At 60.1% G+C, this 26,024-nt stretch overlaps 4 protein-coding genes across 17 annotated transcripts; 2 read left to right on the top strand and 2 right to left on the bottom strand.

Annotated features, from left to right (window-relative positions):
• The first annotated feature begins 2 nt into the window (after positions 1-2).
• CPSF7 (cleavage and polyadenylation specific factor 7) lies at positions 3-13,945 on the top strand. Of its 2 annotated transcripts, none has more exons than XM_068944241.1 (10): positions 3-59; positions 1,008-1,126; positions 7,202-7,420; positions 8,150-8,253; positions 8,650-8,795; positions 10,471-10,879; positions 11,024-11,142; positions 11,225-11,393; positions 11,632-11,805; positions 12,127-13,945. In XM_068944241.1, the coding sequence occupies exons 2-9, from the start codon at positions 1,073-1,075 to the stop codon at positions 11,798-11,800; spliced, it is 1,389 nt and encodes a 462-aa protein (XP_068800342.1). In that variant the 5' UTR covers positions 3-59; positions 1,008-1,072; the 3' UTR covers positions 11,801-11,805; positions 12,127-13,945. The 2 variants fall into 2 exon arrangements, with proteins under 2 accessions (XP_068800342.1, XP_068800341.1); XM_068944240.1 differs by lacking the exon at positions 3-59 and adding an exon at positions 188-221.
• Positions 13,946-14,483: 538 nt separating this feature from the next.
• Positions 14,484-16,207, bottom strand: TMEM216 (transmembrane protein 216). Of its 4 annotated transcripts, none has more exons than XM_068944248.1 (5): positions 16,098-16,207; positions 15,810-15,911; positions 15,606-15,698; positions 15,140-15,341; positions 14,484-14,970 (listed from the first exon to the last, which is right to left on the bottom strand). In XM_068944248.1, exons 1-5 carry the CDS (start codon positions 16,108-16,110, stop codon positions 14,955-14,957), a joined length of 426 nt encoding a protein of 141 aa, XP_068800349.1. In that variant the 5' UTR covers positions 16,111-16,207; the 3' UTR covers positions 14,484-14,954. The 4 variants fall into 4 exon arrangements, with proteins under 4 accessions (XP_068800349.1, XP_068800350.1, XP_068800347.1 ...); XM_068944249.1 differs by having other exon boundaries at positions 15,810-15,882; positions 16,098-16,145; XM_068944246.1 differs by having other exon boundaries at positions 16,065-16,130.
• A 663-nt stretch (positions 16,208-16,870) lies between these two features.
• Positions 16,871-21,368, bottom strand: TMEM138 (transmembrane protein 138). 2 transcript variants are annotated; one of them, XM_068944238.1, is made up of 6 exons: positions 21,231-21,315; positions 20,041-20,102; positions 19,454-19,711; positions 19,185-19,356; positions 17,631-17,706; positions 16,871-17,411 (listed from the first exon to the last, which is right to left on the bottom strand). In XM_068944238.1, exons 3-6 carry the CDS (start codon positions 19,579-19,581, stop codon positions 17,299-17,301), a joined length of 489 nt encoding a protein of 162 aa, XP_068800339.1. In that variant the 5' UTR covers positions 19,582-19,711; positions 20,041-20,102; positions 21,231-21,315; the 3' UTR covers positions 16,871-17,298. The 2 variants fall into 2 exon arrangements, with proteins under 2 accessions (XP_068800339.1, XP_068800340.1); XM_068944239.1 differs by lacking the exon at positions 20,041-20,102 and having other exon boundaries at positions 21,231-21,368.
• On the top strand, positions 21,311-25,595 carry CYB561A3 (cytochrome b561 family member A3). Of its 9 annotated transcripts, none has more exons than XM_068944236.1 (7): positions 21,311-21,450; positions 22,820-22,955; positions 23,036-23,241; positions 23,313-23,521; positions 23,596-23,750; positions 24,461-24,525; positions 24,727-25,595. In XM_068944236.1, the coding sequence occupies exons 3-7, from the start codon at positions 23,058-23,060 to the stop codon at positions 24,741-24,743; spliced, it is 630 nt and encodes a 209-aa protein (XP_068800337.1). In that variant the 5' UTR covers positions 21,311-21,450; positions 22,820-22,955; positions 23,036-23,057; the 3' UTR covers positions 24,744-25,595. The 9 variants fall into 9 exon arrangements, with proteins under 9 accessions (XP_068800337.1, XP_068800335.1, XP_068800332.1 ...); XM_068944234.1 differs by having other exon boundaries at positions 24,369-24,525; XM_068944231.1 differs by lacking the exon at positions 24,461-24,525.
• Positions 25,596-26,024: the final 429 nt, after the last annotated feature.

Raw genomic sequence — 26,024 nt, 5'->3', positions numbered from 1 at the left:
GTGGCGCGGCGGCGGCGGCGGCGGCGGCGGCGGCGGCGGAGGCAGTGGCAGTGGCAGTGGTGAGCGCGGGCGGCGCGCGCGCGCGCTGGGGCCTGCTCGCCAGGCGGGGCCGCGCGCGGTAACGGGCGGGGCGGGGCGGGGCCGCGTCAGGGCCGAGGCGGGGGGGGGCCCGGCCGCCGCCGCCGCCGCCGCCGCCGCCGCCGCCGGGGACGGGAGGGGAGGTAGGGCGCGACCGGCCGCTTCCTTCCCCTCCCCCCGCCGTTGGGGCAGGGGCGGGGCGGGGGGCCGGGGGGCGGTAGCGCTGTCCCGGGGCGGTTTGAGGACTGCTCCCCGGGGGGTGTTTCGGGGGAGCGGGTCACTGTCCGCCGGGACGGGGTTAGTCCGGGGCCGGGAGGAGGTGGTGGCCCCCTCCCTCCCCCGGGGGGGGGGGGTGCTGTCCGCGGAGAGGGGTCCGGGCTGGGGGGCGGGCGTTGGGTGCCCCCACCGGGGGGGGTACGATCCGCTTCCCGGGGATGGGTCCAGAGCGGGGGTTTTGGGGGGGGATTATTGGGGATGTAGGGTGGGGGGGCTGGTGTGCTTATCACTCTCGGTGTTGAAACAAGGGGGGGGTGAGATGGCCCCAGGGGACGAATCTGGGCTTGGGGGAGGGGGTCACGCTGCCCTCAGGATGAAGGAAATAGGGTGATGTTGCCCCCGGGGCTTGGTCTTGATTTGGGGGATTGGGGTGACGTTGGCCCCAGGGACTGGATCTTGGCTAGGGGGTTGGGATGAGCTGGCCCCCCAGGGGCGACCCGTGGCTAGGGGGTGTGCTGTCCCCGGGCACGGGCTTCTCTAGGAGAGGAGGAGTTGGTGTTGGCCCTGGGCACGGCGCGGCTGGTGCCTGCCGGGAGAAAAAGCCTAAAACCCTATTGGTAGTGGCGGTGGGGCAAGGGGATGCGGGGGGGGGGGGGCGCGCAGGAGGTTTCCAGCGCTAAGGTGATCCCCCTCCCCTCCGTCGCCCGCTGCAGTGCACCTTTGGTCTTCCTGCCTCGCCCCGGTCCCCTCCTGGGTTCTCGGTCCTGTCTCTGGAAATATGTCCGAGGGAGTGGATCTGATTGATATCTACGCCGACGAAGAGTTCAATCAGGTGAGCGGGGCACCAGGCCATGGCGCCGCCCCGTGCTGGGACCACTGTGGTGGGGGGGGGGAGAGGGAGGGCGGGCAGCTGCTTGAGCAGCTCACCCTTTTTTGGGGGGAAGAGCACGTTAACCAGAGTTGGCCAGCTCACTGGCAAGACGCTTAAAGCGGTTGGTGTTAGTGTGTGTGTACTTATTGAGCACAGGCAGAAGAAGTGGCTTGTGTGGGAGGAATACAGTGGGACAGCATTGAAGAGTCCCTCTGGGAAACTAAGGACTGGGACTGTCATCAAATCACGGCAGCTGTGATTTTGAGCCATGAATAAAATGTGGTTTCTATAGGTTTTGCAGGGGATTCAATACATGGATGGTTACAAAATATTCAGGCAGTTGGGAGGGTTGAGAAGGAGGCAGGGTTTCCACCAAAACATTTACCGAGCTGTTGGTGACTGGGGATCAAAGTGGATAGTCGTGACCTGCTGTGGCTGGAGAAATAAGACGTCTAGACTAGAAGAGAGCTGCACCGAATATCTGTGAGAGGACTGCGTAGCAAGGGAGTTTGAAAGCACTGAACCTTGCGGGCCTGCAGATGTGCATGCTGGGTGGTGAGCTCTCTGGGGAAGCGCTGCGTGGAGACCTGCACGGTAACTCAAGATGGTCGGAGAGCTGCTGGTTGCAGGTCATCTGCCTCAGGTGCCGGGGGCCGAGACTGCCAGAGACCTGCCGAAAGAAATGGTGGAGAATGTGTGTGCGCAGCCTCTAGAGAAGCAGATTTTAGAGAGTTCAGAGATCTGGACAACTGAGGAGAGTGGGTGTGCCTGCACATCTTGGAAGATTGAAAACTGCCATGGAAAGACCATGGAGGAAAGTTGGTCCTTACTGGATGGCAAGCTGCAAGAACTAGAAGCAAAGCACAAGAAGGAATTGCCAGTTGGCTAGAGCTCCCAGAGGGCTGAAGAGGAGTCGAGGGCAATAAATCCTTTGTTCTGAAAGGCGGGAGGTTATCAAGAGAGAATATGCCTTAAGTTAAACATTCAGGGAAAAGTGAAACATCAGAAAAGCGTGTTAATTGCCTCAGAGATGAGAGAGAACTGAGAGATGCTTTCAGCTGTCTGGGAAGAAGCAGGAGTTCCCCACTGAAAGCAATTACATTAGAGAAGGGCAAAGTCAAATCTGGTCCTAACGTTGCCAGAATAATGGAAATCTCACTGCAAAAGTGAGTTGCAAAATAAATACGCAGTGTTTGCGCTGCCTATAGCTGCAGGCTGCCCTGCACAAGTATCCTCAAGCTCTGAAATACTTCTCCCTTCAGACCTGGGTGGTTCTGCAAAACTCTTCGAAGTCAGATCCCCCATGTGTTACACAATCTAAGACTACAATGCGACCGGATTGAACTATTTTGGGTTAGAAATAGTCTTAATTTGCATGTTGCCTTGCAAAAAGCTTTTAACAGTCAGAATCAGGAAAGTATACCTGGACTTGGGAGGCAGAAGGTAGAGTTAAACAGTTGAAGGAATAAAGATGGAAGGTCTGGAAAAAGGAAACATGTGGAGGTTGCTGGGCTGGAATTTAGAAATACATTAAACGCAAAATAACCAGCAACCATCATTTATGACAATTACCTTAAATGCCAAAGGAAAACAGTGAAAGAGCTGGAGGAAAATAAATAATATATCTTCATCTGCAGAAGGAGAAATGTGGCGTCGGCAGGTGTGATCTGGAAAGTCTCTGAACGTCTTGGAGGGTAACTGATGAAGAGCAAACAGGTGGGAGGGCTTAAAAGGAAAATTACTGTCACACTGCTGGTTTTCCACTTAGATGGTCAAATGCTGCCTGTCCTGCCTGTGCATTCAGGCTGGCTTGGCAGAGAAGGCTCATGTGCTGGAAGGCGTGAAGAAGGAAGGGTGATAAGCGCAGTGGATTGAGTTGAGGGGGATATGTCTGCTGAGAAGCTGAGAGGATCTTTTGACGGGTCTGGTCTTGTCTTGGTCAAGTCTTAACTTCTTTACTCCGTGAAGATTTCTAAGCAGTGTTGAGAAGAAGGACAGAGCAGCAGGCAGAGCAAGCTTGACTGTGTACAACACAGCAGGAAATAATGTGGAAAGATTTAACTGGTGAATTTGGGGGACAGGACACAGAAGATCTTTGACAGAGCCAAATAGATAGAGGGCTCTTAAAGCTGGAAGTGGTTATCAAGGCCCATCAACTCCAGCATCTAGCATGCCTCAAGCTGTAAGGCATCAGGTGCGGAGGCAGGAAGAAACCCAGGGAGGTACCTATGTGCACCGGTGGGTGCTATAGCCGGGGGTCCTATAAGCTGCAGCACATGGGATCAAAGTGCTTTGGGAAGGCACCACTTCTGCCCTGCGATTCCCGTGGCACACCAGAAATTCAAGCGTGGTTCCCAAGTCCGTAGCACATGATAATTAAAGCTGAAAGTGCACCATTTAATCCGTGTGCACCTTGCAAAGTGCTGAATGAGGATTCAGAGCAAGTGATGTGTTCACCGAGTTGGGTTTTGAATTGCAGGGAAGATGTTAGCTAGCAGGTAGATAGGTAATGCAGAAAGCATCTTGCTGCCATGCGTTTCAAGTGATGGTCTGCAAATTCGGTGCTGCAGTAGATGATGGGGCAGAAACCAGCAAAATGGACTGTGAGTACTTCTACATCATCTTCCCATGAGGGTGCTGGTTTTTAAAGCATAGGGTCAAAAATGAACAGAGCCTGGAGGATCTCTGGAAACTTATAAACTGAAACAGCAGCTAAGTGGCATAACTGAAGGCTTCCAAATGCTTTCTGTTCTAGTCCTATATTTTCGTTCTCCTCAAGTTTTTGAAACTTACCTTTCAGGCTGAAATTTTCCAGTCTTGGGCCTTGTCCAAAGGCAACTGGTAGGGGTAGGAGTGTGGGAGGCACATTAAGCAAACAGTTGAGCTGTTTTGAGAATGAGTACAAAAATACTTCTCCCTGTTGAAATTCTTGTAACCTTTTATCAGCTCCGCAGCTGAAATAGCTGAATGCAAAAAGTTAAAATGTGACTTGGAAATGACTGTTGCTGTCAAGAAGGGGCTTGAGGATGTCTGGGAAAAAATAATTTCCTTTACTGTGTCTGTGACCCTTTGGAAGTTGTGTGCTGAGCGCCATTTCTCTTCTCTCCCATGCACTCATGAAGTGATGTGTTGTACGTGTGTAATTCCCCGACCTTCAGACCGTAGGGGATTTAACTACCTCATGATCTCTCTAGTAGAAGATGTCATCTACGCTGCCTTGAACGTCTTAAACATAGAGTGGATGTGTTGTCCTTGCGTGTCAACTGCAAATTTCTAAAGACCCTGCTGAAAATGATATCTTCTGCAAAGCACCCGCTGGATGGAGGTAGCTCATGTGATGCTGAAGGGCAGTCAAAAAGGCTTCCCTGGGAGCTCTGGGGAAGTGAGTGCTTTCAGAAGGTTCTGGCAAAGCTCTTCTGTGTTGTCTGCAGAAGACCAACTAAGGAATGTGCTTACCTGGGTGATTGGTGTCCTTCATCCAGAATTACACAGGCCTCATATTTCCCTGGCCCTCCGTTGAAGACCTGGATCATTTAGGTTTCCCAGGTTACTGGGGCAGGGTCTCTGTTCTTTGTACTGGATCAGGCCCATGCCTCGCTCCTCTGGGACGAATACTAATCTAGTAATTCATCGTATGAAATGATAGGCCGTGTATGTTGAATTTGTGTAAGCAATTAGTATGAAAATACATAGTAAACACGGCACTCACTGTATGCTCCAGATTAAATATAGCCTAGAATAGGAGTGGGAATTGGAAGGCAGATCTAGGACACTTGAGTTTGCAGCTAAGAAGCTGCCTTGTTGGCTGGTTCATTTTGTGAAAGGCTGCACTGCTGAGGAGAGTAAAGAGTATGTGTATAAACGTGTGTGTAAGGACATTGTATACAACTCTTACCCTGAAGAGAGCTCAGCTGGCCTAAAAAGGAATGGGATTGTGATCGCACTGAAAATAAATGAGGCTATGCCCATGTTTCTGAGGTGACAGGAAAGCTTGACTGGTAGGGTTTGAGGATGGATGCATAACTCCCAAGTTGGACTTGTAAAGTATGTGCCTGCCAAGGAGCGAAAAGTTCGTCTAGGGCATTTGACCTGCAGAGGTGTTTTCCACCATTGAACTTTTGCCCTCGTGCGTTTATAAAAGGTAAGGTTTTTCCTGGTTGCCATTTAGAGTAGCAAGTTGAGTCTTGCCCTATTGCTCAGAACAGCTCACATCCTGATGTGCGAGTCCTCCGTTCCGTTGGGGGGTGTGGCATGTGATGGAGCTAAACAGAGGAGGCGGTGGAATAGAGCAAAATGCTTGTAGCTGAAGTTGGAGGGAGAAAATCGAGCAAGATCTTTGAAAGTCAGTACAGATTGCCAGTGATGCAAAGCCACAGTGAGGCTTTGTATTTTGGAATATTCCTCTCTTTTTCCACCTTCTTACATGTAAAAATACTCATGGATTATGTCAAGCACTGCAAAGCAGAGCCCATTGCTGCTTCTTTGGGATAATCCCGCTTCTCTCCTTGCTGGGGAAAGGAGACTTTGATCCCGTTGTTGTGGGACTTGTGTTAACACTCAGCCAGTTGGAGAGCCAGGCAGCTGGACTTGGATGAAGAGAGACAGCACGAGAGAGCTGCTAACTCAGCACAAATGCAAATGAAAGGGATTTCCGCGTCAGCCGGGAGGAAGAGCAAACGCTATAGTAGATAGTAGATTCCACAAGTGAGGGGTTGTCATAAGCCTGGGGCACTGTGTGTTTTTGCAGGGCAGTGGAGCAGCAGGGAAAAGCAGTTCAGTGCTGAGCGGCATTTATTGGGCCAGAGAGGAAGCGGATGGAGTTGCCTCTGAAATAACGAAGTGCTGAAAGAGGATGCACTGTCAAAAAAAAGGCAGTGTTCAGAGGAGGACCGAGGGGAGGGGCCAGGGCTCTGGACAAGAGGAATTTGCTTGTGAAAGATAAAAGGAGATGGATTTGTTTGCTGTAGCTTCATTCATAGCAGTGGTTTACCACCTTCTACTAACTGTAAGTAGGCCTGAGACAAATGAATTCAGTCCTAAAAGGAGGAACTGGGCTATGCTGAATGTGGGCCTGGTGTGCTGAGGCTTTTAGAAGGAAGGTATCCATGGTCGCATGCAGTACTCGTCCCTTTGGTTTAAATGGGGACGGGAGCAGATTCAGGAGCACCCAAGCTGAGGAGTGAATGAAAACATGTCACAATCGAAGCTTTGACAGCTGGTGAAACACACACAGAATTGGGACGACCGTACGCTGTGAAGGGGCGGCTTCCTAACCTAATGCACAGTTACTCTGTGGCCCCTGACAGTGAAGGGCAGCCTGCAGCAAAACAGCATTTGAGATTATTTTTAAGTGTTTCCTGTGTTATTTGGTGTAAAATGCAAGTTAACTGTTGGTGCTGTGTCAAGGCTCCCTGTGGGCACCTGTAGGGTCAGGACGTATGGCTGGAGTGACCCTACCCTCCTGCCTTTCACGTGTCCCGAGCTGCTACAGCATCTCTCTGTGGGAGCATCTCAGCCCAGTGCACTTTAGGAGATGAACTTTCAGGGTGTTGAGCACCGTATGCTGAGCTGCCCTGTTGGCCTCAGTAAGTCCAGCCAAATTCTCTTCTGCCCTTGGTGGTGGCTCTTGCTGTTTTGTATGGATGCTGTTTCATGGATTCATGAGGCGACTGTCCTTCCCGTCCTGTCCCTGACCCCTGCACGTGTCCTGTGCTCACAGGAACAAACCAGTGTTTTCTCCTCTGCATGTTGTGGAACCCCCGAGGCTGAGCAGGTTAATTCTGCACCCTGTCTTGGTGGTGGCCCTGGGCATGGCTGGAGCCTTCTGGATGTGCAACCCCAGGAGGGGCCAGAGAGTTGCATTCCACAAGGTGTTCAGTGCCCTGGGGTGTGTTGGAGGACTTCAGCAGAGCAGAATGGGGTATATCTCTGGAGCCCCTAATGTGCTCTTAACAGCCCAGTGATCCCTTTCTGAGTGGCAGTTTCACCCCCAGGATCTCCCTTTTGTAGAGATGCTGACAGTTTCTTCTCTCCCAGGACTCTGAGTTCAGTAATGCCGACCAGATGGACCTGTATGATGACGTGCTAGCAGCCAGCTCGCAGCCCTCCGAAAGCCGCTCCAGCAGCTCAGAGGCACCTCCGGAGATCCGTCAGGAGCCATCCCCCAAGCCCAACAATAAATCTCCTGCCATCCTGTATACCTACAGCGGACTGCGCAACAAGAGGGCTGCCGTCTATGTGGGCAGCTTCTCCTGGGTGAGTGGGATGGTGGCTTGGAACTCCCTTGCTGCCTGCCTGTGCTTTGCTGCGGAGGGTGCCTTCAGACCACCTCCACAGGCGGTTCAGGTCTCCTGTGGTGCATACAGAGATGAGGTTCTTCCAGAGAAACCCCTGTTCTCTTGATGGGGACTTCAGGGCTCCTTGGAGGTCCTGTTTCTTCTCAGCCCACACTGACCCAGCGCCCCGAGCTGGGTCATGAGTTGGGCTTGACCTTGTGATCCTAAGGGAAAAGGGATTCAAAGCCCTGTGAGGCCTCAGATTGAGTCTGGCACAAGTGGCCGGTGGCTGTGATCTGATCGCTCTGGGCTGCCTTTGTAACCTTGCAGGGCTCTAGCGTCTCCCTTGCACTGGCTGCTGCACCAGCCTGGCTATCCCTTGGCGTTTCTGCTGGGGATGCGTGGTCAAGTCCCTTTCTCTGCCCTGGGCTGGTTACTCTGTTTTTGAATATGGGGACAGTTCTGGGAAAGTTCTATCTTGTGCTATGGACAGAGACCTCTCATAGTCGCGGCTGGGGCCTGCTTCAGATTCCAGGCTGATCTTGACTTCCCTGTAAGGGCTTTGTGGCCTCTAAGAGCACCTGTGCTCAAGTCCGCTGTCTAGCTGTCCGAGTGCTGAGACTGGCCCCAGCTGGGGTGGGGAGGGGGGTGCCAAGGCCCAGCGAAGGGCTGTGTGAGCTGACGCTGGCCTCTCCTCTGTTCCCCTCAGTGGACGACTGACCAGCAGCTGATCCAGACCATCCGTTCGGTGGGTGTCTACGATGTAGTGGAGCTGAAATTTGCAGAGAACCGAGCCAATGGCCAGTCCAAAGGGTGAGAGCTGAGGGGAACATGGAGGAAGTGGAGAGCCAGGCCCTCGTAGCCATGTCCAGTGCTTTGGGTGAAGGCCTGGGGGAGTGAGGAGGCAGGCAGTGCTTTTCCTGGCTGGTGCGGGTGATGCCAGAGGTGGGATGGTGAAGCAGAGACCCCCACAGGATTTGTGCAAGCTATGCAAGTGCCTGAAAAGTGAGGAGGGAACTGTCAGGAGACTTGTAAATGCCAGGCTGGGTTCAGCTGCCAGGAAAGGCAGCAGGAGGTGGTGGTGGATGCTCCCTGCCAGTGGGGCACAACAAGGACAGGCAGAGACTTTAGGATTTGATAAGGGATCATGTGGGTGGCTGAACTGCTCAAAGCCTGCTGTTGTCTGCTCACCGCTGGCCTTTCTTGCAGGTACGCAGAGGTGGTAGTCGCCTCTGAGAACTCGGTCCACAAGCTGCTGGAGCTGCTTCCTGGCAAAGTCCTGAATGGGGACAAGGTGGAGGTGAGGCTGGCAACACGGCAGAACCTGTCACAGTTTGAGGCGCAGGCTCGCAAACGTAAGTGATGTGAAGGCACGCCACGGGTGGGGAGGGACCTCTGCGCTGTGCGGCCAGCTCCCGTGGGCCCTGGAGATCCCGAGCAGAGCTATCAGGCCGAATCCACTGAGACCTTGGGGTGGGGGGACACTACCAGGAGTCTCTGTGGGTTATTTCCTATTGCTGCTGAGTCTGATTAGATCCTGACCCGAGTCTTTATGATCCCCTTTTAGGTGCTCACACACTGCGAAGATCCCTCGTAGCCTCCTCCTCCTCCTCTCCAAACTGAATGGGCTTAAGCTCTTCAGCCTATCAACATAGCTAAGACCCTCCATATCTATTAATAGCTCTTCTCTGGATCTCCTCCAGAATTTGTCCATCCCTGTGGAGGTAAGGTGCCCAACACTGGACGCAGTATTCCAGCTGGGGCCTGGCCGTGGGCTTTCTACAGTGGCAATAGGTGGTCCTTGCCTCACTTCGCAGTGATGTGACACTCCAGCCCCATGCTGGGGGGCTCTGTGGAGCTGGAGAGACTATCTTATCAGGAATGTGTATGAGGAGGTCTTGGCCAGCTGTGGTCATTGTAGATCCCATGGCCCATTTCATTAAAGGAAAGCCCTTCTTTCTAAATGCCCTGGCCAAGCTTCAGTGGGGTAGCTGTCCTTCATGCCCTCCCTTTCAGCTCCAGCTAGGCACCGAGTCCTCCAGCGCATGCATTGATCCGCTGCTTAGCAGCGTCGTGTGCTGTAAGACCTTGCTGTTGCTGTGTTTCAGTGGAGCAGGGGATGTTCCCCCTTTCCTGCCCCTCACCCTGCAGGATGTGGGGAGGCCAAGGTTTGGTCTGCCCGAAGGGACCTTGCCTTCGGCACGGCTGAGCTCGCGCAAACCCTTGCCACAGACTCGGCAGCCCTGTCTGCCTGGCGGGAGCACAGGTGCCTGAATGTTTGTCTGGTGCTCTGCTTGGCTCTGCACGTGTCCCTACTACACGTGCCAGGACAGGCCCGATCAGAGAGGCAAGGCCTAGCTGGGAGCCACCAGCTTTCCCGAGGTGCTCAGGCAGGGGAAATGCCCTCCCTTATACCTCTCCTGGCTTACCCTCAAAGCCTCTTTTGGACACAGCAGGGGGCTTCTATCAGTCTCTTTGAGTACAGAGAGGCATTGAGTTTTCCTTCCTCCAGAAGCTGCAGCACTGTTGGCACTTGGGTTCTGTCCCCTTGTGCTCCTTCATGCTCAGGCCTTTTTGAACCAACTCCCGTGAGCGGGTCGCAGGCTCTCTGGGTCGTTTGATATCTTCTGGGACTCGGGCTTCGGGCCACAGGACGCAGAGACTTCTCCACTGGGATCTCTCGCCACTTCTTGTGGCTTTTTGGCTTCTGTCCGTGTAACTCACTCTGCAACTACTGCAGAGTCCTGCTGGCCAGGAGCGAGCGTCACTGGGACGCCGTGCAGGTGACCGTATCTTTGCTGGAGAGCATGTGGAAGAGCATGCTTGAGGCATACGGAAGCGGAGGCTACGTTTGGCTGGCTGGATCTTTCTTTGGGCACCTTGAGCTCTGCTGAGATCGGACCTAGTGCGTGCGGGCTGTGGGTTCCGTTCGCTGTGGGTGGGGAAGAAGAGGAGGTCTCCAAGGCCTGCAGACCCTCCTCACTCTGCCTGGGTGCTCATGGCTCTTTCTCTCTCCTGTGCCGCTTGCAGGCGTGCCGCCGAGGGCCCACTCCCGGGACTCTGTGGACTCGGTGGATGGTCGCGCCACGCCAACGGAGAATGCCCTGCCGCCCACGCGCATGGAGAAACCCCCGTCTGTCCTGCCTTTCTTCAACCGCCCCCCAGCTGCCCTGCCCCTCATGGGGCTGCCCCCACCGCCAATGCCGCCCCCTCCACCCCTCTCCTCTGGCTTTGGCGTCCCCCCGCCTCCGCCCGGCATCCACTATCAGCATCTCATGCCCCCACCACCTCGACTGCCCCCCCACTTGGCCGTGCCCCCACCAGGGGCTGTTCCCCCTGCCCTGCACCTCAACCCCGCCTTCTTCCCCCCACCCAATGCAGCCCTGGGTCCTCCACCAGATACCTACGGCAAGGCCATGGCCCCCTACAACCACAGCAGGTGAGCTGGGCGTGGAGGGAAGCTGTGTCGCTGCCTGGGAGCAGCTGGGGGGCACTGGGTACCTGGGTGCTGGCAGGAGGAGGGCTGTGCTGCCCTGCACGCTGACTCACCCCCCACCCCCAATGTGTGCCGTGTTTTGTGCAGCCGAGAGCTTGGCCCACCACCTCCCCCCGTGAGCGAGGTGGAGTTTGAGGAGATCATGAACAGGAACCGGGCAATTTCCAGCAGTGCCATTTCTAAGGCAGTGTCCGGAGCCAGTGCAGGTACCAGCCATTGCTTCCCTGATGCCCTCTGCGCTGCCCTCCTGGCTAATCTGCATCCCTCAGACCTCCTCTGTCTCCCCAGGCGATTACAGTGACGCCATCGAGACCCTTCTCACGGCCATTGCCGTCATCAAGCAGTCCCGTGTTGCGAACGATGAGCGGTGCCGCGTCCTCCTCTCTTCCCTCAAAGACTGTCTGCATGGGATCGAAGCCAAGTCTTACAGCACAGGCGCCAGCAGCAGCTCCTCCAGGTACCATGTCCTCAGGTGACCGGGGGAGCCGGGGCAGGGCTCTGGGACTTGGAGCCGTTTGGAGATGACTGAATTGTACCTTGGCTTGGGGCTTTGGTCTCAGTCTGTCGTCTGATAGAGGATGGGTGAAGGGCACGGTTCACCTGGCAGTCCTGTCCCCTCCATCCCTGGGGTGTGGGAGGGGCGGGCAGCGAGATCCTGCCTGGAAGGGCCTGAAAGCTTTCCTTCTGTTCTCCAGGAAAAGACACCGATCTCGGGAGCGCTCTCCCAGCCGGTCCCGCGAGAGCAGCCGGCGGCACCGGGACCTGCTCCACAGTGAGGATCGGCACGAGGACTATTTCCAGGAGCGGAATCGGGAGCACGATCGACATCGGGACAGGGACAGAGAGCGGGACCGGCACCACTGAGACAGGTGAGCTGGCACTGGGATGTTTACCCACCTGTGCCGCACGCTCTGGCTGCTGGCCTGGGGACACCCCTGAGGCAAACACTGGCCACCAAGCGCTATTGGTTTCATGCCCGAGACACCAGCTTCCCTTCCCTATGGACCAGCTGGGGAATGGCAAGGGGGTGTGGGATCTCCAGCGTTCCCTGCCTGGCTGTACCGAACTAGCAGGAAGGGTGTTAGAGGGGCAAGGTGACGGGGAAAGACTTTGCTTCCAGCTGGGCACAGCAGTGCGGGGCTGGGGCTGCCTGGTGCTGCTCTCACTGTTCCTCTCCTCTGTCCCTACAGGAGTTTGGCAGTAAGTGGTTTTTAATGGACTCGTATCTCCTCACCTCGACCAGGACTACACAACTGATGCCGCTCCACCCCCACCCCTTCCCTGCCACCCCCAGCTCTCTCCGGGCGCCCAAGGAAAGCCAGGCTGTGCCCCCAATGGGACTTGCGTTGACACCTCGTGGCCTTGGGGCCTGAGCCCTTGCCCGCCCTCACTGCTGCTTCTGCTTCCTGGGGAGAGGCTGGAAGCCGTGGAGCCAGGGAACGCCTGTGCCTCGGCCACTGGGCCCAGCTACCACTCTACTCCATGGATACTCGGACCCAAAGAGAAATGGTGCTTTTTTTCCATGGAGGGAGGTTTGTGAGCCCTTTCCTCCCTATTGCCCTCCTGGGGTGGTTGGAAGGGGACGGATCCCCCCTATATGTGCTCAGTGCGGGGGCGTGGGGCGCGCAGCTCCTGACCCGATGTCTCGGCTAGGCGCGCTGGAAGCAGCATGGGGTCTTCTGCTGCGCACCATCTTCTCACCTTGCCAGGGCAGGCTTCTGTCTTCATCGCCCCAGCAGTCCCATCGCGGGCTGCTCCAGCCTGCAGGACACCGCTCCGTACTCACGCTTTCCTTTCCTCTGAAGGAGAGAGCATGCAGTTGATGCCCTCTGCTCCCTGCTGCCTTCCTCGCCCTCTCCGGTCTGCCTGGCTGCTCTGGGCAGCGTGCTTGGAGAATCCCGTCCCCTACGGGGGCTGGAGCTGGGCCGGGGCTTACCGCCTCCTTTTGCCCTCCCTCCCCTGCCGGCTCACAGCCGCTGGCTCACACAACAGCTCTGGCTCTTGGGCACCCAGCAGAGGCCTCCCTGCAGAGCCTTCCTTGTTTTAGAGGAAGCGATGGAGGCAGAGCCCCAACAAGCTGGTGCCAGGGTGGGCTGGAGCTGCCTGCCTGCCCAGCTGGCCTCAGGGGGCTGCGTGTCCCTCCTGGGTGGTAGTGGGTGCTGGCTGGTGCCTGGGACTGTCCCTTTCCCATCTCCAGTTCTGCGTTCTCCCACTGCCCTTTGGTAACCAGGGGAAGGAAAGCTCCACACCCGATGCGGCACAGCTGATCTGTGCACGATGGCACCCTGGCTCTGCCCAACGGTCGCAAGCTGGGTAGGGGGTGGCAGGGAGCCATGTTCCCCTTGCCGGGGGTGTTTCGGGGCCTGGGTGGTGCTTGAGGGGGCTGGGCCGAGCAGCACGCAGATGGCAGTGGCGCAGAACTGCAGTTCTGAGCTGGGGCAGAAGTCTCCATGGCACTGCGCCCTTCCAGCAGCAGTGCTTGGGCCACAGAGGCAGCGTGACCCTCAGCACACGGCACTTGCGCCAGCACGCGTCCCCTCCAGCGGAGCCTGTGTGCCGGGCTCCAGGCCTGAGGGCAACGGCTTTGAAGGAGTGGCTAAGAGGGTGGGGGCGAGCCAAGGACACAGGGTGACTTCCAGGGCAGGGTGCCCAGCCCACAGGGCTGCTGGCTGGGTGGCATCTTCCTCTGAACTGTGGCTGGACGTGAAGAAACCTGGCTCTGGAGGTCTTTTTAAAGAGAAATCACCAAAAAAAAAAAAAAATGTATAAAGTACCATGAGGCGCCGGCTAAGAGGGTGAGTGCCAGGGGAGCACACAGCGGGAGAGTTGTTTTTTACTTAATAACACAAATTTTTAGTTTCTTTCTGAATAGTGGGGAAAAGTGCAGAGCAAACCCCGATTAACCACCCAGCGAGGCGCTGCCCCTCCTGCTCGCAGTGACTAGATTTGTTTGTCTTTCTGATAGGTTGGAAATTGTGTAATAAACTTGATGACATTGTCAATCTTTTATATGGTGCTATATGGCTCCTCTTCTGGGTTTCCTTTGTAACAAGTTCTAATAATAGAGGGGGTGTTTTATGGACCCTGTGCAGTGCAAGGCTGCAGGGGAGGGAAGGGCAGCTTGGGAGACTCCCTCGGGTGCTCTGTGCACACAGGTGGGTGCTGGTGGCAGGCTCAGAGATTTTTGGGGGGGGCGGGGGTGAGCACAGCTCCCTGCTAATGCAGGCCCTGGCACAGCCTTCCCCAGGCCTGGCTTATTTGTGCAGCTGAGGACCAGAATGACTCATACTGCTGCTTCCTGGCAAGTGGCGAGAGCGGAGCAGGGCTCTTGGAGCTGCCGGTGCCAGCGACGGAGGCAGATGCGCTGGGGCTACCAGAAGGGCAGGCAGAGCGGTACCTGGCCTCCACCGGTACCTGACCTCTAACATGCGTGAGGGCTTCCTGCACTGGTTCTGCCGGCATGTGGCCACGCAGGCAAGTGCAGCCCCTCTGCCCCCTGCGCTGGCTCCAAACAGCCCTGGGGGAAGCTACATGCCCAGGCACCAGGTAAAAATAAATATTTATTGGAAAATAGTAAATTATTCTGAGGTTGCAGTAGAAAAAGTAATTCTCCGTATCTCCAACTGACCTGCGTGTCACAAGCCCAGGGGTCCGGATCCTGCTACGTGGAGCTGGAGTCCCAGACGGCAGCAGGGCGGGTGCTGCCCAGCGAGTTACTTGCACGTGTTGCAGGCAGAGTAGAGGGGAACGCGCAGGGTGGAGGCTGCCCTGCCCCGCAGCTGCCCGTTGGCACAGGCTGAGCCACAGACACCCGCCGACGCCAACGTGCGCTCGGCCCAGCGCCCCGACCGCGCCGGAGCGGGGCCAGCCCGGCAGCACATCTCTGTCCCTCCCACCACGGCCAGCTGGGGGTAGGGTGTGGGCTGGACGACGGAGCTGTCAGCATGGCTGCGGGCTTCCTGCCGTCCCTTGTACCTGTGCCGCTCGGGAATGGCATCGTACCGTGTTGCGCTGGCCCTCAGTACGAATCCGTGCTGCAGAGAAGGGGAGATGGGGCTGGGTCAGCAGGCAGCAGCAGGCCCCCAGGCTAGGGCGGGGGCTGCACCCCACAGCTCGCCCTGCCTGGTTCCCACCGTGCCGGGCTGGGGGGCAGGTTATTTCCTTCCTTGCACCACGTGGCCAGGCTTCCAGCTGCAGCACTACCTGGAGAAGGAGGCCAGCGTGAGGATGCCCAGCAGCAGCTCTGCAGCATAGAAGACCAGGAGGATGGCGTTGAGGATGGCTTCCAGGCGCAGGGCGTAGGTCTGGAGCAGCAGGTAGTAGGCCGCCATCGTGGCCGCCGGGAAGGTCAGGGCCAAGCTGATGGAGAGCGGCACCTTCCGCTGGCACAGGTTGCCCTTTGAGCCTGCACAGCGCAACGTTACTGTGGCCTCACCTCTACCTCATGCAGCACAAGGGTACTGAGGCTCCCAGCGGGGTCCATGCTCATCTGTGGCCAGGACCCCGCCGTGGGGGACACAGCAAATGGTTCTGCTGCAGCCCCAGCACTTCCTGCTGGGGTCCTGAGCAAACACCAGCCACCGTGGGCTTGGGCCCTGGAGGTGTGCAAGGCTGGAGCGCCCCAGCCGCCCATGCCAGGCCCCCACCGCCTGCTTACCCCAGGACTTACCAAAGAAGATGCGGGTGACCTCAGTGCCCAGGTAGAGGAAGAGCATGACCACATCCAGCGCCAGGTTGGCGGAGGGGTAGGGCAACAGCAGCACTGCGGGCACAGCCACCGCCGCCCTCAGGGCTGGCACGGCCGCGGGTGGGCCGCCACCGCCCTCGGGGACGGAGGGGGGGGCCGGGGGGGCGGGGAGGGGGCCGGGCTCACCCTTGTAGACGAAGATGAAGGCCTCCAGGAGGAAGTAAGTGGCGCAGTACCAGCCGTTGAGGAAGAGCAGGATCTGCAGCGGCACCGAGGAGCGCTGCCGGCCTGCGAGCAGACGCCGGCCGTCGGCGGGGGCGGCCCGGCCCGCTGCCCCCGGCTCTCGCCGCCCCCCGGCTCCCCCAGCCCCGCTGCCCCCGGCTCCCGCCGCCGCCTCCCGCCTCCCCCAGCCCCGCTGTCCCCGGCTCCCGCCGCACCCACCGGCGCCCGGGCCCAGCCCGGCCCCGCACTCACTCCTGGGCGCCATCTTCCATCTCCATGGAGACCGCCACAGCCGCCCTCACTCCCGGGAGCGCTCGGAGGGGCATGCGCCAGGCCGCTCTCGCCGCCCCCTCTATGGCCGGGGAGGACTGGGGGACCTCCGAGACGCCGGTTCGCGGCCCCGGCCCGGCGGGCTCGCCGCGGCGCCGGCGGCTGCTCGCGGCAGAGAACCAGGAGCCGCGGCCCCGCTCCAGCGCTCCCTCTGTTCAAGCGCTTCCTACCGAAGTCCAAAGACTGGCAGGGAAACTGTGCTTTCACGGGTGAGCTGCTGGCTCCCATGTTCCCCCTGGCCACCCAGAGCCACTGCCCTTCTCGTATGTCCTGCAGCCCTTGTCCCCAACCGGGACACGGGGAACCTGCTCTTCCGCTCCCCCTCTTTCACATCTCACCAGCTCTCACCTATGCACTGCATGAACGATCCTCCTCCCTCTGCCCAACGCAGCTCGGGGATAAACCCATGCCACCCAGAGCCCCCACTGCTTCTACCTCAGTCTGAGCATCCCCAGTTGGGACCAGTGGCCTGCATGACACTGAGAGGTGATGCAAGGTGAAAACAGTCCCAGTTTTGTGACTGAAAACACACTGCCTAGCTAGCTAGGGCCTGCTAATGAGTAAATAACATTATTGGTTCAGTTCTCTCCAGAACAGTCACTCAAGGAAGCTTGCTGTCAACACGGCATCGCAGTCCAAGAAAAGAGCAGGAGCGGCCTGGGGGTGCCCGCAGCACACAGACACACGACAGCCGCTGGAAAACACAGCCAATTTATTTCTTTATAATTTACAAAAACTAAGTCCCAGCAGGGGATGTAATGCCGGGATAGAGCCCTCCTGCTGCACGGCTGGGCCCGCAGCGTGCATCCTGCAGCTCCTGCTGCTGCCGGAGCATGAGCCACACTGGAGCAGGTGGAAGGATGGGTCCCCAGAAGGAGGAAGAGAAGGAAGAGGAGGAATGTGTCTGGACTGGAGTCATAGGGCCTGGACAAGCCCTCTGGCCTCTTGGCTCCATCCCTGGCAAGGCAGCGGCTGGGCCCACAGACGAGGAGGAATGGAAGGAACCCCAGGAGAGCTGGCATGGGCAAACGCTGATCCTGCGTGCAAGGGCGCTGCTCACCCCGGGAGCTGCCTGCGCATGCTGAGATGAGGCAACAGGCAGCCGAAAGCCTGAGCAGAGCTGTCAGCCACGGAGCTGAGCAAACTCCTTGCGCAGCCACAGCGAGTCCTGATAGAAGAGGGGGTCGCCCAGGTGCACCGCGGTTCTCTTGTAGAAGTAGCAGTAAAGCACAGCCGCTGGTGGAGAGAGGGAGGTGAGGGCCAGGCGGGCAGGAACATCCACCCCCACCTCCCTCCCTGAGGAGTTACGTCACACACGCTCCCAGAGGCGGTCCAGGGGCCTCCGCTGATGGTACAGGACCCCCACAACCACCCTGACATGGATGCCAGGGCTGCTGTGGGCTGTCCCAGCATGGCCAGTGAGGCAGGCAGCACCCTGAGAAGGTGAGCCCTTACCCAATCTCTGGAAGACAAAAAGCGTCTGCAGGCCTTCGGTCCACACGAAACGGCTGGATTCTCTCCACCGCAGGTTCTGAGGCAGACAGACAAATGTGTGGGGCGTCAGGGCCAAGAAATAACCCTTGCATTACTGCTTGGGGACGGGGAGAGTTCAGCACCCTGCACCTTTAGCTCCCCCAGCACGGTGCCCTGGGAACGCCAGCAGGAGAAGGCTGTCCCTGCACCCTACGGACCGTGGCTGCCTTGAGGCTCTCCCCACCAGGGGAGAACGAGATCCTTCTCTGCCTGGGCAAGAACCCGTGGGCACGGTGGCTGACTCCGAGAGACAGCGTGCAGCCGGGAGCAGCGCCCTACCCCAAAGGTTAAGCAGCTCAAGGGATTTAGACAGCGAGCCAGGACCTATTCTAGCTTCAGACTTCAGATCCCAGGAAATCCCTGTCAATCCCCTGCCCGGGTGGTGTGTGGGCAGCGCAAGCCCGGCTGCACACTCGGGCAGCTCCCACCCCTTGAGCGCTTACTATCCTCGGCACCATAGCGCTCTGGTAGCGGGGTGGGGGTGGCACCCTCGGAGCTGGGGCACTGTCCCTGCCCCACGCCCAGAATAGCTGGGGCTACGCAGGGGGGTACTCAGGGGCCAGGTGGGGTTGTGGGTTGCTACTTTTGGGGTCTGGTGCCTGGGGCAGAGGACAAGGGAGCGCTAAGGCCAGGGACAGAAGGGAAAGATGCTTCTCAGATGAGCAGGGAACCCTTACAGCTTGCTGAGCTGTCTGATGCCAGCGGATGGGGGGCTGCAGCCAGCCTCTGAGCGCTGGCATTTGCTGGAGATTAATCCCAGGTAATACAAGGTGCTGCTGTCACGGCCTTCAGGCTGGGGATTACCCAGAGCAGTGTGTGCCAGCGCAGCGCCAGAGCCAGGGGGCTTTCCATGGGGAAAGAGGATTGTCCAGCAGGTCAACCAGGGAGGGGGCTGGGATGTGGCAGCTCCCTTCCAGTCAGGGCAAGTACTGAGCAGACTGTGAGGCCAGTCCCTGCTTCTCATAGCTCAGTGCCTGCCTCTCAAATGACCTCTCTTTGCCTCCTGGGCTGAGCACGGCCCAGGAACATCTGCTGCGTCACTGCTGCAGCCTACAAGCCCAAAAACCGTGGCCGGGGCACATGCGCAATTGCAGGGGGACAAGGAGCAGTGAGGAGGGGGAGTCATGCCAGAGGCTGAGAGAAGACCTCTCCCATCTCTACAGCTAAATTCCCCACTGCTCCTGCCTTCACTGCCCTCTTGGGAGCAGAGAGCTTTCCTGGACACACTCACCCACCTACTGAAAAGCTGCTCACACAGGCAGGCTAAGTCTTCCCCAAATCCCCCGGGGGAGCAGCTGTTTCCAAACTGTGCAGGACAAAAGGTGCAGGGGGAGATTCTGGCCCTCCACTGATGCCCAGCATGTGGGAGAGGGGCTGAGGGGAGCCAGGGGTTGTGGCCAGCAAAGCAAGGGGACCAGTGCCCTGTCTGCATGTCCTCTGGGGAAAGTTGGCAGCCCAGGACCCCTCTCAGCCTACCATGACCCAGACATGGAAAGAGATGCTGAGTGCCAGGTAGGCCGCTGACAGGAGGATGGTCCCCTTGAACTTGTGAAAGAGGAGGTTGACCAGACCGGCCTGGAAGACGAAGGTGTTGAAGAACATGAGAAAGATGATGATGACGTTGAAGAGGATGGCAATGTCCTGGATACTGCAGGAGGAGAGAGAGGTTGTAAGCACCCTTGTGGTACGGGAGACCCCAGCCCTCCTGTCCCCCGCTCACACCTCTAGGTCTGCCTGGCACTCACATGAAGAGGACAAGTTGGACAGCAGGAGCTGTGCGGAGCAGCTCAGAGAAGGAGTTGACAAACAGGTCGTAGAAAAGCAGCAGAAACTGCAGGAACAGCACCAGGCTGTAATTACTGGTCTGGAGCATCTTCCTTTCCCAGGGGCACAAGCCCTCAGCCCCGGCATCCCAAGTGACAAGGCCAGCTCATGCTCTGGAGCCGAGGGGCTCAGCGTCACCTCTCGTACCACAGCCTTTCCCTACAGCCAGCACCTGGGGCCTGGAAGGGGAGCAGAGGGTATAGCTCAGCAGGGCCAGACACAAACGCCACAACTGACACAGAATCCAACTCTTCCTGATCCCCACAGTGAGAAAATCCAGAGTAAATCCAAAAAGGAGCCTGCTGGTTTCTGTGCTTCTGCAGCCAGGCCCAGCTCAGGGAACAACCTGCCTGGCTCCTCTTATGTTGCACATATGTAGCAATGAGACTGCCAGTTCTCTACCCCAAGCAGCGAGGCCTGCAGGTTCCTATGCAGAGCCATCCTCCTGCCTTTATTCTGCAAGCTGGGGCTCTTATGAATAAGCTGTCTCCCCCCTTTTGTCTCTCACCGTGCAGCAGACTCAGATTGAATCTCTCTCTCGCACTCTTAAGCCTTACAGCAGCCCCTAACCTGAGGGAACAGATGGAAAGAAATTCAGGGATGAGGAAGATGCATGAGTCCCGGGGCAGAGACAGGAGGACAGTCCAGGCAGGTTGCTTACACTTGTCAAGGTGGACAAGTGAGTGGAAGCCACACGCCAAAGCTGCACACCAGCTCATGGGCAGGCCTGGGCAGGCCGTGCTATGGGAGCAGGTTTGGGCATGCTGCGACGCAGCATCGCTCTCCTTTGCCCCGCTCCTGGACCCTGCACCCAGTCTGAGGTGGCTGGTCAGAAAGGACACGCCAAACAGCAGGGCTGACTGGGGCTGAGCAAGGAGACACAGCCCTCCTGCACGGCTTTCCCATCGCTGACAGCCAGGCCAGGGCCTGCACTGCTCTGAGAAAGCAGCACGTTGTCCCCAAGGAGCACAGGTAAGGCAGATGCCTGGCTGCCATGCAGGGGTTATCCCCCTCTCCCCAAGGCAGCCCTCTGACCCCCTCCAAGCCCAGGGCTCCCCCAGCGGCCCCTCGTCACCACCACACAGCCCTCTGACCCCCTCCAAGCCCAGGGCTCCCCCAGCGGCCCCTCGTCGCCCCCACGCAGCCCTCTGACCCCCTCCAAGCCCAGGGCTCTCCCGGCGGCCCCTCGTCACCACCACACAGCCTCCTGCCACCCTCCAAGCCCAGGGCTCCCCCGGCGGCCCCTCGTCGCCCCCACGCAGCCCTCTGACCCCCTCCAAGCCCAGGGCTCCCCCGGCGGCCCCTCGTCGCCCCCACACAGCCTCCTGCCACCCTCCAAGCCCAGGGCTCCCCCGGCGGCCCCTCGTCGCCCCCACGCAGCCCTCTGACCCCCTCCAAGCCCAGGGCTCCCCCGGCGGCCCCTCGTCACCACCACACAGCCTCCTGCCACCCTCCAAGCCCAGGGCTCCCCCGGCGGCCCCTCGTCGCCCCCCTGTCCCCTCAATGCCTAGGCAGGCCGCGCTGCCCCCAGGCCTCCTGCCCCCAGGCCCACTCCCCGCGGGTCTCCCCGAACCCCTGCTCGCCTGCGCAGCCGCCCCGGGCAGGGGCAGAGGCAGGCCGCAGTGCCCCGGGCCGCCGGTGCCGACGGTATCCTCGCCCCCCGCCCCCCGGTGGCTCTGCGAGCAGCCGAGCGCCCACCTGCGGCCGCCATCTTCCATCTCCATGGAAACGGCCCAGCCACTGAGGCGGCGGCGGAAGCGAGCGGATAGAGGAAGGGTGCGGAGGCCGCTCTAGCCACGGATTGCCGCGCGCTCTCTGGCGGGGGGCGGCTGGCCCGGGGCGGCACAGAGACGAGCGACTAGAGCGGCCGCGCGCGCCGCCGGGGGCGGTGGCCCGGCATGCCCCGCGCCGGCCTGAGGTAGGGGGGCCGCGGCGCCGGCCCGCCAGGGCCTGGGACTGGGGCTGCCGCGGCCCCCTCTCGGGTTTAGGGGGAGCCGTGGGGCCAGACCCCGTGTTTCGGGGGGGGAGGCGTGGGGCCAGGCCCCTTGGCGCTGGCCTGGCGGTTTGGAGGACACGGCCTTTGTCGTTCCCCCTTTCCCGGGCCGCCGGGGCAGGGCCGAGTGCACGCAGATACGGCCTCCCCCCCCTCCCCCCGGAGCACAGGCGTCCCCTGGTTTGGCTCCTGGGTGTGCTGGGACTGAGCTCACGTCCCCGGGGAGCATGGGCCTGGTGGCGCTGTGGGGAGATGGGGGGGGGGTCTCTCCCCCCTGAGAGCCCCTGTGCCGCCCGTGCTGCAGGCTCTGGGGCACTGAGCGCTCCTCCTCGCTTGGCTTTTGGTTACGCTCGGAGCCCCCTGCGCCCAGCTCCTTCCTCTTGGCATCCAGGGCCGTCTGGCCACCTGGTGTTGTGTGGCTAGTGTGGTGCAAGTAGCACTGCTGTGAGTTTTGCAAGCCCTCAGGGCGGGAGCGAGCGGCTGAGCTCGTGACCCCCCTGCGCTGTGTGGGTGCTGCGTGAAGGCGGTGGAGCCTGCTCCCAGCACGCTGCCCAGCCATGCGGAGCCTCGCGTCCCCCCCGGGACTGGTGGAGCTGGCCGGGGCCAGCCCCAGGCAGGCCTGTCGCAGCGTGCGTGAGCATCTCTCCCCCCCCCGCCACAGGAGTGGGCACGGGGCTGTCCCCCACGCCCGGACAGGGCAGAACTCTTTATTTCTGGAGGCAGATGCAAAACACTATGCAAATGAGCACAGCTCTGTCCCTGTCAGCCGCCTGCCTGCCCTGCGCAGTCCTGCGGTCCCAGAGAGAGCCGTGGCCCACGGGCTGAGGGAAGCACCCCGACGGCAGGGCCGTGGGGCTCTGTGGGTGACGCTGGCGGGGTCCCTGACCCCGGCGGAGCAGGTGGGGTGAGGGCTGGCATGGCGGGAGGGGGCAGGGGGTGCCAGGAGCAGGTGGAGGCTGCTTGAGCACGCAGCCCTGGTGTTGGAAGTGGGGCGCAAGCGCATGGGGCTGACAGAGTGCAGGTGGGTGCAGCAGGTGCGGGGGCCAGGGGAGCACGGGCACATGTGAAAGGGATGGAAGGGGAGCCAGGGCGCAGATGCCGCAGGGTGCTGCTGTGGGTGCCATAGAGGGCATAGAGGGAAGCGCTGGGGTTGCAGGAGGGACCCGGATGCCCTGCTGCCCTAGTGAGGCCCTGGCCACTGAGCTGCTGGGCTGCACGTCAGTGCGGCATGGCAGAGCGCTGCCTGGCGGTCCTGGCTCTGCGAGAGCAGGTGTCACTCTGGGCTCGTCCCCAGCTGAACAGCTTCGGATCCCTGGCATCGTCCCCCAGCCTGGTCAGCGGTGGGGCTCGTCGCCACCCCTTCTTCGCAGCCTCCTCTCTGGGAACAGCACTAGAGCAGCCAGTTCCTCTTTCGGTCTGGCTCCTCCCCGGTGGGTGCCTATCAGCAGGAGAAAGCCAGCGCGGGGGCACAGCCCCAGCGGAGGCTCAGTGGGTGCCGTGCTCTCCACAGGTGCCGTCGCCCCGGAGCAGAGATGGTGGAGCTGCCCTTCCTGCCCTTCTGCGCCCTGCTTGGTGCCCTGGGGGTCGTGTGCGTGGCCTTTGTCAGCGCCTGGTGCCAGCAGTGGCGCGGCGGCTTCGCCTGGGATGGCAGTGCTCAGATGTTTAACTGGCACCCCGTGCTGATGGTGACAGGCATGGTGGTGCTGTACGGCGCAGGTGAGCAGGTTGGCGTGGGCAGGGCCAGGCCGCGGCCCCCGCTGGCCCCACCTGACCTCTTGCGCCCGCAGTGGCCCTGGTGTACCGCCTGCCCCTCTCCTGGAGTGGCCCCAAGCTCCCCTGGAAGGTGCTGCACAGCGCTCTGGCCCTGGTGGCCTTTGGCCTCACCGTCCTGGGGCTGGTGGCCGTCTTCAACTTCCACAACGCCCGCGGGACACCCAACATGTACTCGCTTCACAGCTGGCTGGGGCTGGCCACCGTGCTGCTCTTCTCCTGCCAGGTGGGTGCCACGCCAGCTCCCCGTGCCCTGGCTCCCGTGCCACCTGCACTGACCCCCGCCTCCCATTCCCACAGTGGCTCGCCGGCTTCACCTCCTTCCTGCTGCCCTGGGCCCCTGCCTGGCTCCGCGCCCTCTACAAGCCTGTCCACGTTTTCTTTGGCTCCACCATCCTCATGCTGGCCATGGCTTCGTGCGTGTCAGGCATCAACGAGAAGCTCTTCTTCAGCCTGTGAGTGTCACCGCTTGGGACGTGGCTGGGACAGGTGGTGGTGGGAGGGCATGTGGGGCCCTCTGGACCAGGTTAGGGGGAAAGCCTTGCAAGAGCAGAGGCCAAGGGGGGTTTAAGTCGTTCATCATCTCTCAATGCCAGCAGAAGTGGCACCAAGTGACACTAGGCAGTGGCAGGGGCAGACTAAGGGAAGTGATTTCCCCCCTTAGCATGGGGTTAACCTGCAGAACCCCCTGCTGCAGGTTCGCCAGGGTGGGTGATGGTTTCTGTGGGTTTAGGTGGAGCCTGGATACATCTGGGAAGGCTCTTGGTAGCTCTTAAAACCCCTGGACACCACCTCTGGCCTGGGCTGTACCAGGGCTGCCATGTACACCCACCCACCTCCCTAGGAGCCTGCTGTTGGCTGCTCCCTGCAGGGGCACCCAGAGAAGGCTGGGTGTTCAGCAGGGGCCAGGGGACTTATGGTCACAGGGAGGGCCTGGAGCAGCCTTACTGGCCATCAGGGCAGCAGGGTTGTTCCTGTCACGGCATGAGAAGCCACTGGATTGTACCCAAGGGTGGCATGTGGCGGGGTTGGGCTGCCCCGGGCGAGGTGAGCGTTGTCCCTCTCTTCCAAAGGAAGAACGGGACAACGGCGTATGCCTACCTGCCCCCTGAGGCTGTCTTTGCCAACACGCTGGGCCTCCTGATCTTGCTCTTCGGGGTGCTAGTGCTGTGGGCCCTGGCCAGGCCAGGCTGGAAGCGCCCGGAGCCGGACTCGGTGGACACTCGCCAGGTACTGTCTCTGCAGCGCTGCTGGCCAGGTTCGCGTTGGATGCAGGATGCTGCACAGCACGGGGCTTAGGGCGGCTTTGGAGAGCTGAGCTCTGGGACATGCATCCCATCGCAGCCTCAGCAGGGTGGGATGGTGGGGTCCTGCCAGGGTGAGCGGGGCACCAGGGCGGAGGTGCCAAGCTCATGGATGCTCTCCCCACAGCCCCTGCTCAGCGCTGAGCGCTGACACTGTGCTCCCGAGACTGCCAGCCCCGAGCTCTCCGCTCCCTTCGCTGCTCTGCTCGCCGTGCTGGCCCCACTCTCGGCCTATCGCCTTCCCCTCGCCAGAGGCTCCCACTGCTTGTGCTGGGGCTGCCTGGCCCTCCTGCCCCTGGGAGGAAGGGGGTCAGCTCCCTCGTGGCAGAGACGTCGCTGTGCAGGGCGGGCCGCACCAGCAGGACAGACCCGGGCCGCATCCTTTGCCTCCCCTGTGGACAGGCCTCAGCCTCTTGCCAGCCTCAGGGACGGCTCCCAGGCTGTGCAGGGTGAGGAGTACCGTGACAGGCATGGAGCCAGCTGCAGCGTGACTGTTCCTGCCGCTCCCTCCTCGTCTTTGCTCAGCCTGCCGAGCTGGCTGCCGCGGGGCCTGGCTGACCCCGGAGCCTGGGCCTCGGCCCGTGTCAGGCTGATTGCCCCTGAGCAGGCCCGTGGAGCCTGGTCTGGGCTCCGCGCTGCCAGCCCTCCTCAGCGGGATGGCAGGACACCACGTCTGCAGAGCCAGACCTGTCAGAGCCGCGTCATGTTAGGAGCCCCCAAGGGAGCGTTCCCATGAAACGTGCAGCACCTCATGGGCTCCTCCGTCTGCTCAGTGCGTGTCTGCGATGCAGGGTGCCCGGCTCAGGGCAACGGGGATGGAGGGGTGCAGGTCCCAGCCCACTGCCACAGCTCTCGTGCCACGCCTTGTCAGGCTGCTTGCATCTCCCCAGCCAGTGGCTCCTTGACCCTTCCTTATCTGCCCCACAGGGGCGGGCAGTGGGAGCAGCCCCGCATGTAGTGGTGGAAGGGTAATAAACCACTGGCTTCTGCAACGCACCTGCCATCGTATCCTTTGGCACCGCCGGGGCGCGAGGGCGGGAGAGATGGGTGCCTGGAGAGCGGGTCCTGGTGCTGCACTGCCACTCTGGGGCCAGTGCCAGGGCAGGGAACTGGGGCAGAACTGAGCAGCTCTAGCTGAGCCAAGCTCTGAGGCCTGGCTGCCATGTTCCCCAGCAGACACGTCCCCTCTGTGGGGGGATGCCTCTTCTCCGCACTGGCCCTCGTGCTCGTACCGGCCCTCCCCTCTGCTGCTGATAGCTGGAGCTCCCCCAGCATCGGTGACTCAGGCAGGCCACGTCTCTGCGCTTGCCCGCAGGCTCTTGTGACCAGTGTGGCCCCTCTCCATGTGACTCCCCCAACCCTCCCCGCTGTGGGACCTGCCCAGACTGGCCTGGGGCAGGCCCCAGCATAAGCCAACAGTTCTGG

Source organism: Struthio camelus, chromosome 5, assembly GCF_040807025.1.
Source record: "Struthio camelus isolate bStrCam1 chromosome 5, bStrCam1.hap1, whole genome shotgun sequence".
Taxonomy (NCBI): Eukaryota; Metazoa; Chordata; class Aves; order Struthioniformes; family Struthionidae; genus Struthio; species Struthio camelus.
Note: the sequence above shows the minus strand (reverse complement) of the source record. Positions and strands in the feature narration are given on the sequence as shown.

What these genes read in the sequence shown, in the direction of transcription:
- CPSF7 (XM_068944241.1), top strand. Translation starts at nt 1,073, where the DNA reads ATGTCCGAGGGAGTGGATCTGATTGATATCTACGCCGACGAAGAGTTC. An exon ending in CCGACGAAGAGTTCAATCAG is followed by an intron (nt 1,127 to 7,201) that starts GTGAGCGGGGCA and finishes CTTCTCTCCCAG; the next exon opens with GACTCTGAGTTCAGTAATGC. An exon ending in GCCAATGGCCAGTCCAAAGG is followed by an intron (nt 8,254 to 8,649) that starts GTGAGAGCTGAG and finishes CCTTTCTTGCAG; the next exon opens with GTACGCAGAGGTGGTAGTCG.
- TMEM216 (XM_068944246.1), bottom strand. Translation starts at nt 16,110, where the DNA reads ATGGCGCCCAGGAGTGAGTGCGGGGCCGGGCTGGGCCCGGGCGCCG. An exon ending in CGGGCTGGGCCCGGGCGCCG is followed by an intron (nt 15,912 to 16,064) that starts GTGGGTGCGGCG and finishes GTCTGCTCGCAG; the next exon opens with GCCGGCAGCGCTCCTCGGTG. An exon ending in GGTCACCCGCATCTTCTTTG is followed by an intron (nt 15,342 to 15,605) that starts GTAAGTCCTGGG and finishes TGCGCTGTGCAG; the next exon opens with GCTCAAAGGGCAACCTGTGC.
- TMEM138 (XM_068944239.1), bottom strand. Translation starts at nt 19,581, where the DNA reads ATGCTCCAGACCAGTAATTACAGCCTGGTGCTGTTCCTGCAGTTTCTG. An exon ending in CTTTCCATGTCTGGGTCATG is followed by an intron (nt 17,707 to 19,184) that starts GTAGGCTGAGAG and finishes TGTCTGCCTCAG; the next exon opens with AACCTGCGGTGGAGAGAATC. An exon ending in TTTTGTCTTCCAGAGATTGG is followed by an intron (nt 17,412 to 17,630) that starts GTAAGGGCTCAC and finishes TCTCTCCACCAG; the next exon opens with CGGCTGTGCTTTACTGCTAC.
- CYB561A3 (XM_068944229.1), top strand. Translation starts at nt 21,431, where the DNA reads ATGCCCCGCGCCGGCCTGAG. An exon ending in GGTGGTGCTGTACGGCGCAG is followed by an intron (nt 23,242 to 23,312) that starts GTGAGCAGGTTG and finishes TTGCGCCCGCAG; the next exon opens with TGGCCCTGGTGTACCGCCTG. An exon ending in TGCTGCTCTTCTCCTGCCAG is followed by an intron (nt 23,522 to 23,595) that starts GTGGGTGCCACG and finishes CCATTCCCACAG; the next exon opens with TGGCTCGCCGGCTTCACCTC.